At 35.4% G+C, this 12,840-nt stretch overlaps 1 protein-coding gene across 2 annotated transcripts; it reads right to left on the minus strand.

Annotated features, from left to right (window-relative positions):
- Positions 1-389: 389 nt before the first annotated feature.
- Positions 390-11,913, minus strand: LOC108218736 (protein RETARDED ROOT GROWTH-LIKE). Of its 2 annotated transcripts, none has more exons than XM_064092459.1 (8): positions 11,546-11,913; positions 7,088-7,199; positions 5,704-5,863; positions 3,570-3,718; positions 3,342-3,499; positions 1,378-1,492; positions 1,161-1,280; positions 390-966 (listed from the first exon to the last, which is right to left on the minus strand). In XM_064092459.1, exons 1-8 carry the CDS (start codon positions 11,818-11,820, stop codon positions 946-948), a joined length of 1,110 nt encoding a protein of 369 aa, XP_063948529.1. In that variant the 5' UTR covers positions 11,821-11,913; the 3' UTR covers positions 390-945. The 2 variants fall into 2 exon arrangements, with proteins under 2 accessions (XP_063948529.1, XP_063948530.1); XM_064092460.1 differs by having other exon boundaries at positions 3,342-3,493; positions 11,546-11,911.
- Between the last annotated feature and the right edge of the window lie 927 nt (positions 11,914-12,840).

The raw sequence follows: 12,840 nt of genomic DNA on the forward strand, positions 1-12,840 counted from the left end.
ATTTCCCTAACACCTTCAGATTTTAGGGGAACTTGTTGTAGACTCGAACGAGACGTCGAGATCACTCCCTAGTCCCTACTGGCTCGAGATCACTTCCTACTGTTGTGTAAAATGGTATAGACCTATAGTTGAATATTATTAGGAACATACATATATGTCAACATGCAGTATTCATCATTGTACAAGATAGTGGCAACACCTAACCATTAAAAACTAATGCAGCTTTAAAGATTACAAGCATCAAGAGCCTCTTAGTGATTTGGCTTGGACTCGTAAGGCTATTTCATGCCAACACTAAAATTTATACAGATAAATTAGTCAAATGTGGATACAAATATATATAGCACAAATCATGTCTATTTTCAAACCCACTGTTTGAAAATGAAATATTGAAAGAAACTACGAGATTGTATAATCCAAAATCTTGCAAACAAGGGTGTCAGTCTTCAACTAGTATTTATCAGCATGTCTATAACAGTCAATGATTCTAGGTGATACCTGACAAAAAAAAAAAGAAAAAAGATTCTAGGTGATAAAACAATTACAACCATTCCGGACTACATAGTAAGTATATTAAAGAATATATTAGAAAATCTGATTCAAATAATACACCATCAAAATGCTGTATGGGTAAATTATCCCAAAATTTCCGTAAAGCATGAATCGACATGTACACAGCTACACACATACAACTGAGAGCGCACAAGCACCTGGAATCATCGGGTAGTCGACCTGGAGATCACCAGTGAGGGAGTCAGGGCTAAGAAGACAGAACACGCAAATTCCTAGCTTCGCATCATGGAACATTAATTCACGATACAAAGGAACAAAAAGATTCCAACTAGTGGTTCCACAAACCGTTCTCCTGGAATATATGCACTCTAATTCTGCATATCACATACGACTTAAGGTTGTTTGCCATTGCAGAATTATCCGTGTCTACAGTTATAAAGAGAGGACTAGGGACTTGTGGGCAGGGGCGGATCTAGGAAGAGGCACGGGGGGACACGTGTCCCTCCTAAAATTTCATTTTACATTTTTTCACCATTCTAAATTTTACAAAATTATAGAAGTGCCCTCACAAAATTTAAAAATATATAGGTATTTTCTGAAAATTTGCTTAGTGCCCCCCTACAGTTTGAATCCTAGATCCGCCCCTGCTTGTGGGTAAGGTCATAAACAGATATGAGAATTTCAGCCCCTATCAATATAATAATGACCCATTCCAGAAAATCAGATTTCCTATTTTGAAGAATCTCTTGAAGGAAGCGGATATTATGCTGCAAATAAGAAGAAACAACAAATGTAATTACGACAATTTAACTGCAGCTATTGCAAGTATGATATCAAATGAACCTGGCAATGGAGATACTTTACCTCCACAAATTTCAATTTAAAATCAAGACTTGCAAATCTCTGAGTCAATTCAAATTCATCTCTTAGATATTCCCAAATTTGAGCATATTTAGCATCTTTCCATGCAATGTCTGACCTGAATAAGACAGACAACTTCCCATCAACTATATACTTTAAAAGTTTACTAAAACTAGAGTCGTATTACAGCTATTTCATGGTATTTTAGAGTAGGACCATCTATTGACCATCTATTCAGACAGATAGAAACAAGATTACATGTGATTTTCTGCCTTTTAATTCAATAACCAACACATCATAAATAGACCTGCAAACTGTGCAAGACAATGCAATTCCAAACTTTTCATGAATCTTAGAATTGTATCAATGAATATTAATTGTTAACTTCCATTTCAATAACTCGGACATTCATTTAGCTTGAGCAGATCAATATAGTTTAGTAAACATTTACTTTGGGCAGTTGTACTTTAAGCTCCTTTCCATTTATTCGACTATTGAACTCCTTCGCAGTTAACCAGTTTTGGCAATTGTGTAATGGCCTTTCAGTATTCAAGCTGAAGACAAAAAGACTTCAAAATTTTAAGATGGAAACTCCAGTTGACATATAGGGAATTGCACATATGATTCTTGATTACATGTACCCATCACATAGTTTTGTGGTGACTTCCGTATATTTTCAATATAGTTTAATAATAGATGAAGCTAGAACATGAGGTAAAAACGACAACTTCGTATACATTATCGCAGAGGACGCTGCAGATATTGTCACACTTCAAAAACTACATTATAGTTGAGGCAAATAAGTAAAAACAAGAGGTGATAATATACAATAGACGGAGTGCACCTGTCCCCCTAAAATTTAGACACTGCTCAATTATATTCAGTTCTGAGTCAGAAAGCACGGACACGGCAAAAAGGCTGCCGTATGTGTGTCGGACACGGCTGACACGGGGACACGGCACCGACACGGCTGAGTACGTATCCGATACGCCATGTGGCGTGTCGGAACGCAAATGCAGCCGACATGCAACCAATACCTCTGCCCGACTTTAAAAAATGCCTAGTAATGTTTATAACCACATATCAGTTGTCTTTTATATGTATACAGATTCTATATGTATATAAATGTTTAGCTATCTCCTTCTGTTTTTCATCTCTCAATCTGATATATATACAGAAAAGCCTATATATACATACATTCTATATATCTATTTGCTAAAGATCGCTTGATTATATAAATATACGAGTGGGATAATGAGTTCAAGTGCGAAATTGTTTAATATTCAACATATATAAATTATAAATTTTATATTACTATTTTTTTTTGCCGTGTCCCGTATCCAGGACTCTTCGGTAATTGGCGAATCCTCGTATCCCGTGTCCCGTGTCGCCGTACCCGAGTCGGTGCTTCCTAAATTTAAGATATAGCAGGGTCTATTTGCGGGGTTGTAATAGTGTAAGACTGCTTCTTGTGATTATTGATATCCCTATACTTAAAAAGTTGCAAAATTTTGTTTCTTTGAATTTTTTCGGTGACCATTGATTGCAGTTAGCATCATTTACTTTCTGAGCAGGCAGCAAGTCATTTGCCCTATGTCAGAAGTGACTTCTGACAAAATTTTGCAAAATTTTAAGTATAGGGATATCATTAATCACAAGAAGCAGTCTTACACTATTACAACCCCGCAAATAGACCCTGCTATATCTTAAATTCCACTTGCTCACAAGTCACAACCTTGCTACAACTTGTTACTCGTATATTATAGTAACAAAATATATAAAATGCATGGCATCTTTTGATTTGCATGTTAACTTTCCTATTACTGCCCTTTTAGTAAACTAATGCATAGGTTTTATGAGCACATTTTCATCTACAGAACATGTTACATCAGCCAAGTAAAAGGGAAAGAGCTAAAACATCTTTAATGACAGGAATTCTGCTGGAAGCTTAGGAAGATATAACGTACTTTTCAAAAAGTCCAAGCTTAATAATGACATCAGCAAGGTTTGAATTTGCTTTTCCTACTAACTGGAACAATTTTTTCCTTTCCATTGTGAAAGTTCCAGTCTTTTCCATCACACGATTAATATCAGTGAATTCCGCAACTATTCCATCAACCTGATACTGGCAACTCATAAGTCTAAATTCTCGCTCCAACAGAAGCTTGATTTAATATATATTACATAATACTTACCTGGCGAACATAGTAATCAAGAGCAATACTCTGGCCAAGAACACTGCCAATAGTACGGATACCATCTATGTTTAGGTACTGCAACATTATATAATCTAACCCACCTTGCATCCATGTAACTAAGTTTGGTTCCTCTTTCACCTCATACTCTGATATCCGCAATTGAAAATTTAATTAGAGCAATAAACAAACATTAAATGAGAATAAGTAACTAGAAACACTGGCTAAATTGGGTACTTGGGTTCGTAAGATAAGTCATAACGACAAAATGGGTGTAGCAGAGATGTGCAAGCTTCATGAATGGGTTTCCCCACTAGAAGAGAGTGAAAAACAAAGACATTATTGCTAAAGTGAGGGTAGCTTTAACAGAAGAAAATATACAAGAGCATCATATACAGTGGTTGTCATGTGTGGCATAGACAGATAAGTGCACTCAACAGGTAAGGATTTGATAATCTGTGCATGTCCAAAAGAGAAAATTTGTATAAAAAGAGAGATTAAATAATTAAGAGACAGAGAGACCTAATTGATCCATATTACTGTATCAGAAAATATGATTACAATTGCAGGGTAAGTGTGCTTTAACTTCTCTAGTTGACCTTTATCAATAAAAAGTAGTTACTAGTCGTAGGTAGCTACTGGTGCTTAGGAAGATAGGTCTATTTAACGTAACCTGACTCCTTTTTTCGGCGCACCTAAGCAGAAAACGTGGCTTTTTAGTTACACCCGTCATTAAGTTACAAATGTCATGACCAGTGGTTTTCAAAAGATCCAAAACATCACAATTTCCAAAAACCAATAACATCAACTCAACAATGGCTTTCTGAATAGTATTAACTAAGTGGCTTTAAAGCGACCAACTCCCACATCATGGCTCAATAAGTATGCCCTCAAATGAATGGGTTTTCGATTTGCTTCTAATTTTTTTATAATAAGAAGAATCAGTACTACTTGATTTGTAAGTTAAAACCAAATATAGGTTTACTTGAAGTTCACCTCGCTATCATACACAATACAGACAATATACACGCAATTGAGTTACATTTTACAACAACGAACTTATTGTATTATTCTGCACGTTGCTAAAATGTACTATAAATGACATATCAAAGACTAACTTCTAGAATCTACTGTAAAATTATGATGTTTGAGGTTTGCTAATAAAGTAGGCTTACATAACAATCAATACTGCTAGTACATGCTTTCATTTGATGGTTGCTAACTATGGAGACAATATTCTCTCTAGACCTCTGTTATCCTTTACATTTTTAATTGATTAATTGACTAATACTATCGTCTAACGCACCTAAAGCATGGTCTAGTTGTATAACTTATAAGTCTAATCACGAGCAACTTCTAAGTACATACATGTCTCTCGTAAGATCATGGACTCCCAATTTTTAAGCATGTTTGAAAGTCGGGATAAACAAATTTAAACACTTTTTAACATAAAAGAGAACTTTCCAGGATTAAAGGATCCGTCTAGGGATGGTAATGTCTCGCACCATCACACATCATGATTACAAGAAAACCTGCCTGACACGACATAAATATTGATCGGAAATGACTACTTTACTTAAATTTTATATACTTACGTTTATATTTGCATTTTATCAGCTTAAAAATCCAGTTCTATTAAATTTCTTTAACTTCCGGAATGACACGAAGTTGACACGTAAACATAAATAAGACCCGGAACCGAAATTGACACTCTCAGATAGTCTAGCTACCTTCCATCAATCAAATTATAAGTCAATGTAATTACTAGAAAGAGGATCCATATGCCTTAATTAAAATTGCTTGATCTTCCACACCAATTATTTTCTTTTCATTTATTATCTATTTAACCAGCTGCCAGGAAAATAACAAAAGTGTCACAGCTCGATATTCTTATGATGTGTCACTAAAACACAAGCAAATATTGATACTGCATTTGACACTCAAACTGCTTTACCACAAAATGATTATATGATGTAAATCAGGAGGTATATATGTTTGCATGTGTGCGTGTATAAGTGCACGAGAATTAAGAGAATCTTTTTTGCCAAACTAGAGTACATACATCATTAGTGAACAGTTAAAACTTCCACTTCATAGCACAGAGATATTGTAGATATGTGATTTAAGACCTTACCATCCTTTCTCGTTTCAGGTAGCAACCCTGAAGCATGTTTTTTAACGAGTTTCAGGTACCCATCAATTTCATGATCACGAACATTAAACAAGACTACTGAACCATATTGAAAAACTACCATAAAACAGCATTCATCTCCGCGTAAACTGGAATACAAACCCTGGAAAATCAAACAAGACACAATTTCAGCAGACAAAAAATTATTTATTAAAGTCTGTTTTTCTTATGTAGAAACATCATAGCACAAACGATAGAGGACACCGGAAGAATAGAAGAAAATCGGAAGGAAGATTAGAGATAAAAATGGCGAAGAATACCAGTGAAGTAAAGAGATTTTAGCAGTAAATTACAAAATTTGAGTAAAGATTTATAATTTAAAACATTAAACGAAACAGACATGAATTACGTAGTACAGGTCATTTATAATCAATTTGATATATGATTGCAAAAACGATTAAAAACATCACACCAGACCATATCAATGGCTAACTCGATAAGAACAGCAGATGAATAATATAAATAACAACAGATTAGAATACAAAATACTTTGTGCTATAAATCACGGACTTTACTATTATCTCCAAGTTAGAGAGGGTGTTAAAGGTTCCATTTTGACCTCCTATATGAGGTGCCTATAAAGGTATTTATCTTTCCTCTTATTCGAGGTACAAAATGGCAAACCAACAAATGTTTTTTAGAGTGTCTGTATTCACATATCCAAGTTCTTAAAGGTGTCTCATATCATCCTCCTTAAAAGACAACAGCCAAGAAGATAAGACTTCGTTATATTGCTTTTAGCCCATTACCCTGCAAGTCCACTGCAGATCTTGTTATCAGCTTCACATAAACTATTTCGGTTGCAGGGGATCTTATACCAAGGCAGGAAGTTACCTACACTTACATACAATTTGAGATGTTTTAACCAATGGCTTCTTTAGTTAGCTTTAGCTTAATTTATGCCTCTGAATTAGTGCAAGGAATCAATTCAATGATTTTTATTGAGAAATTGTTCATGTGAACAGTCAATAAAATATAAAAATAAATAACTTATCAAGTGATGCATTACGTGAAAGATAAAGCTAAAATTGTATGAGAACATTCATTACTGTCACTTGTTTCTAGACAAGTTGATCCCGACACACACCCACGCACACAACACAACAAGATATTAAACATAATAGACAGCTAAGACTCAAAAATAAAAGAAAAACTAATTTCCTTTTCCCCTAACAGAGTTTAACAGTTTCTTCCCTGTTCAACACAATTGTCATGTCCACTATGATAATTGTCGGCTAAACAATAGCATTTATATACTTACTGGAACACTATCAGACATGTAAAACAGGACAAACTAATATTCAAATAAATATCAATGAAAACATACATTGAGCTCAGTCCTAAGGTTTCCGAACCTCAAAACAACGTAATTAGTCATTCGTGAAGCAGGTGGAATAAAATTGGGCTTGTTTTGCTCCACCAAACCTTTCAAATCCACACTGCAATACAAATCATAATAAATCAGAAAACAAAATGCAAATTCAAGAATACTACAGTGAGAGTAATCACAGTTCTAACTATTCAATTAATCACAAACACATACTAAGAAATTCATGTCTTATAGCACGAAATCAAACTTGTGGAGCAGTGTAGAGCGATTTGTGAGCTACTAGAGCTCCTTAAATACTGTTCAAACAAAATCGAGCTAAATTCTTACTGTTTAAATTTTATTTCATAAAAAATTAAGCACGTCACAGTTTATAATACAAAATCGAACTTGTGTAAGAGCATAAAGCAATGCTGTCAGTTATCAGAGCTCATAAAATACTACTAAGACAATAATTGAGCTGAGCTTGATCTGTTTTACTGTCTAATTCATTATCAAGCCAAGCTCAAGCTTCAAATTAGATCGTATCTGTTATTTATAAATTGATTATATTATTCATTAGTTATAGTTACACTCTTATATGATTAAAACAAATAAGTGCAAATATTTATGTAAATGCATGGAGTCATTTATGTAACTAGGGAATTATGCCCGCGCTACGCGAGCTCCCATAAAAAAAATTCAAATTTTGATAACTAAGATTATTAGGATGTTTATCAATAAAAAAGATATATAAAAATTACAAAAATTATCATTAATTTCTATGACTAAGCACGTACTCCCTCCCTCCCACTCTCTCCATCCCTCCTTCATCCCATAAAAAGAATGAAAAGAAAAGTGGGTGAAGTGAATACTCATTAATTTTAATGTATGATTTCTAAAGTATAAAATGAAACCCCCTCCGTCTCTGCCATTTGTTTACATATGATTTGGGCACGAAATTTAAGAAATCTATATATAAAGTAATGGAAAAAGGAAAAAAATGGGTAAAGAGATGGGACCCGCTGATTTTTAAACGTATGATTTCTACTCCCTCCATCTCTTATTACCGAGACTGTTTATAACATGAGACAAAATACTAATTTATGTTTAATTTATAAGATTAAAAATAGGCTGTTAGCGGTTGCCGGTTAGCTGTCAGTGGATCGCATTAGCTGTTTTGACTAGATGATTGAGTTGTTTTGACTAGCAGATTGAATTAGTTGTTTCTCTCGTAAAACTGTTTGGTAAATAGCTGATTGATTAGCTTTTTCTGACACAAACCAAAACCACTAATCCAAAAAGCTCCTCAAAGTAGCTTTTTCAGAATTACTCCCTCCGTCTCAATTTATAGGTCCAGTTTGGAAAAAAAAAATTGTCCCAAAATACTTGTCCCTCTCTTCTTTCAATACAAATTTATCTACATATTAATTGTGATTTTTTTGAAACTCAACATTATTCTCATTTTTCAATGCACTAAATCCCTATATTTATTGTGATTTTTTTGAAACTCCACAATATTCTCACTTATCAAAGCACTAATTAATGATACATGAGATAAGATTCTATCTAACCACCTTTTTTCTTAATATGTGTGTTTATTCCAAAATGGACCTATAAATTGAGACGGAGGGAGTAGCTTTTTGGATCCAAACCTCTATTTCAATCCGCTAACTACCAAACATTGATATTAGCTTATTTTAGTGGTCAATCCTCTAAAACACCTCGACCTCTAATTTTGCCCCAAACCTCTAATTTCCAAACATGGTCATTGTCGTTAGTGATTTTGTTGGATTCATATTCACAAGTACTTTAATCTGGTGAAGTTTTTATATTTAATACTAATATCAGTTCCTTCTTTGTGCACTCTGTTATGCCTTCGAGTATCAATTCTGCTGCTTTAGCTTTGGTCCCTAAGTCTGCGAGTGCATCGTCGATTGCTCACTATCGCCCTATTTCTTGCTGCAATGTGATGTATAAAGCTGTCACGAAGATTCTGACTAATCGAATGTCTGCAGTGATGCCAAGTCTGGTTTCTTCTAGCCAAACTGCTTTCGTCAAAGGTAGGAAATTGGGTGACCATATCCTTCTTGCTCAGGCCCTTTGTAAAGACTACCACTTGAACTATGGTGCCCCGAAAATTGCCTTTAAATTAGATATCTCAAAGGCTTTTGATAGTTTAAGTTGGGATTTTCTATTTCACTTGCTTCATATTCAGGGATTCCATCCTATATTTATTCGCTGGTTGAAGGCTTGTGTCACTAGTTCTATGCTTTCTGTTAAGATAAATGGCGCGCTTGAGGGGTACTTTCGTTGCAAATCAGGTCTCAAACAAGGGGACCCCCTCTCCCCTTACTTGTTTGTTTTAGCAATGGAGGTATTGACTGCTTGTATTAATGTTGAAACCCAATCTTCGTCCTTTAAATTCCACAGTAAAGCAAAGGAAGCTGCCATTTCTCATTTGATTTTTGCTGACGATGTCATGCTATTTTGTCATGGGGATAATGATTCTGTTTCCTCTATGCTTGCTGCTCTTCATAAGTTCTCGGGAATGTCTGGCCTCACCTTTAACCCGGCGAAGTGTCTTGTTTTCTTTGGTAATGTGCCCTCGGCTGTTTGTGACTTTACCATTGCGACTTCCAGATTTAATAGGGGTGTATTGCCTGTTGTTTACTTGGGTCTCCCTCTTATTTCTGGCAAGCTTAATTCTCGTGATTGTCAGCCTCTTGTTACAAGAATTTGTCGGCAGTTTGAGAACTGGAATAGTAAGTTTATTAGTCAGGGTGGTCGAAGTCAGCTCATTAAGTCTGTAATTTATGGGATGATTGGTCATTGGTCCTCTTACCTTTTTCTGCCTAAGATGATCCTCAAGAAAATTCAAAGTCACATGGGTACGTTTTTATGGTCAGGAAAGGTTACGGGTAAGTGTATGCACAAAGTTTCTTGGCTTACTTGTTGTCTCCGCAAAGATGAGGGGGGTCTGGGTTTTAAGGAGTTGCTCAGTTGGAATCGTAGTGCCATACTCCTGCAGCTGTGGCGGATTATTTGTAATAATGATGATTCCTTATGGTTGACTTGGGTGCATAAATTTTTTCTACGCCGACATGCGTTCTGGACTCGGGGTATCCCTGCTAGTTGCCCTTGGGGACTTCGAAAAATTCTGAACAGTCGTGAGGAAGCAAGGCGGTTCATTAGTTATAAGGTGGGGACTAACTCTTCTCTCCTTTTATGGCATGACCTTTGGGCTGGGAATCGCCCTTTACTTGAGCAGCTGGGTCGTACAGCGATTTCTTCGCTTGAATCTACCAATTTCGCTGATGTGGCCTCGATTATTCATGAGGGAAGTTGGAGTATTGGTCCCTCAAATGATGATTCTATGATCCAACTCCGCTCTCTTTGTGCAAGTATTACTATCCATGATCGTGATGAGCCCCTTTGGGATGGTGTTGCCTGCAAAAATCTCAAGTTGTCTACCATTTGGAGCAGCCTACGGCCTTCTGGAGTGATTCCTTCTTGGTTTAATTTTGTTTGGAGCAAGCTTCGTGTTCCGAAATTTGCTTTCAATGCATGGCTGATAATCCAGGAGCGGCTTCTAACGAGAGATAGGATGATTCTTTTTAATATGCGGACAATGGTGCAGTGTGTTTTATGCTCTCTGGCTGATGAATCTCATGCCCATTTGTTTTCAGAGTGTGCATACACACGCAGGATCTATTATGCTTGGCCAATTCCTATTTCTTCTACCTGGGCGGATTTACAAGCTGGAAACATCCTCAGTTCTTCTTCTGCTGACTTAATGAAACGGGAAATGACCTACCTCTATGTTTCTGCGGCTTGGCATGCTATTTGGCGAGAAAGGAATTTGCGAATTTATTCTGATGATGGCCCGCGCACTGTGGACAGTTTGATCATTGGTATTAAAAGAGATGTTCGTGACAAGCTGGCGTCTTCGGCTAACTTTGGGAAATGGCTTCAACGTGACCCACTTCTAGCCATGTTTCTATATTAAGCTGTTAGGGGTAGTTTGATTTGTAATGGTTTGTTCCGAGTTATTTAGCTTCTAGTCTGTGTTGTCTAGTATTTGAGGTGGCTGCTGCACCTTAGCTGCTTCTTGTTGTTTTCGCGGGGTATGCCCCTAGATTTGTATCTTTCTCTTTCTAATATTTTTAACTTAGCAAAAAAAAAAAAACTAACCATATTAACGATCAAAAGTTTGTGTTGGCAAACATGATAAAGATAATCAGTAAAAGTATAAGGAGACTGGGAGTAATATATAAAAGGGAAACTTCCTCCGTTCAAGCCATTTGTTTACATTGGGCACGGAGATTAATAAACATGTATAAACCAGTGGAAAGGTTTACATTGGGCACGGAGATTAATAAATATGTATGTAGCTATTGAGTATTGACTACCTTCGGTAAATTTTGAGACGTTAAAAATTAGATGAAAAACCTCAGACTCGAGTTTAAAAATGATGACCTTGTGGAGAAGAGAAAAGCGCGGACAGGAATAGAAGGCGTGAGGTCTTGGTGAACGGAGGCCTCTTCATGTTTCAAATCCAGTGACGAGTTACATATTGCGAGTCTCGGAGCGAGTCTGGAACGAGTCGAGTGAGAATAGCAGCGGTAAGTGAGAGATGAATCGGTGGAGTGGAGTGATGGAGTGAGCGAGAAAGTAGGGGCTGGGAAAGTTATAATTGCGGCAAGAGAGAGGATAGAATTGGAATTAGTGCGGAGTGGTCGAATTGCCACCATTTTTTCGGGGAATCGTGGGATATTACGGGTAATTTTGCCCTCCGTAGCGCTGATATGGTAGTTGGTACGGTCTTTTTTTCCGCCGGCTAATTTGACCCGTAACACGCTAATATTAAACCAAACCAAATGAAACGACAAAACAAAATATATGGGTTTTGTTTTTGATACACGAATACGAACTTATATGATAGATTTTATATCGAATATAAATTTTTATTTTTGGTACACGAAATATTTGTACATCATTTTTATTATATATATGTTATAATCTATTAAATATATAATTATGTAAAATATATATATAGGTCATTGCTCAAAACAAACGCTTTTAAAAGAAGAACAACACACAATATTTTAGAATCAAATATAAAATCTCATATAAAACTTGAATTATTTTCAAAGTTTAAGATGATTAACTTTTTATTATGATAATAATAATATCCGTCGTGTTTAAAAATAAATTTCATAGTAATAATTTTTATTATGAATGATTCTATTCAAGATTATGTTCTAGATTTTATAATATTTCATAGTAATAATGTGGATGAATTTCGATGTTGGATTTCATATATTATGCTTCAATAGTATGTATACGAAAAGTACATGAAGCTTTCAGATCAGATTCAGGTTTCAAATTACACGAAATTAATAATGGGCGGATACGGGTTTCACCTTCAAATACACGAAACAAAAGAATACAAAACGAAAAGGTTGCCACCTCTTGTCTTTTTGTCCTCTCTTATTATTACTTTTCTTTTTCATGTATTTTCAAAGAGTTTGACAATATATTTACGATTTTACGATTCTATATTAAAATCTCTTTTAAAAAATTATGACTCTAATATTTCTATTCACAAAAAAAAAAAAAAAAAATTAAGTGTTCGATCAAACTCCTTCAAACTACATGAAACCAATATATTTAAATAGAGAGAATCATTTTTAACAATAAATTATGTTTCGAAAAGGAGAATCATCATCATTTAAAGACCACAACATCAATGGCATCGTCAAAAATGCGAT

This window comes from Daucus carota, chromosome 4 (genome assembly GCF_001625215.2).
Source record: "Daucus carota subsp. sativus chromosome 4, DH1 v3.0, whole genome shotgun sequence".
NCBI classification, from domain to species: domain Eukaryota; kingdom Viridiplantae; phylum Streptophyta; class Magnoliopsida; order Apiales; family Apiaceae; genus Daucus; species Daucus carota.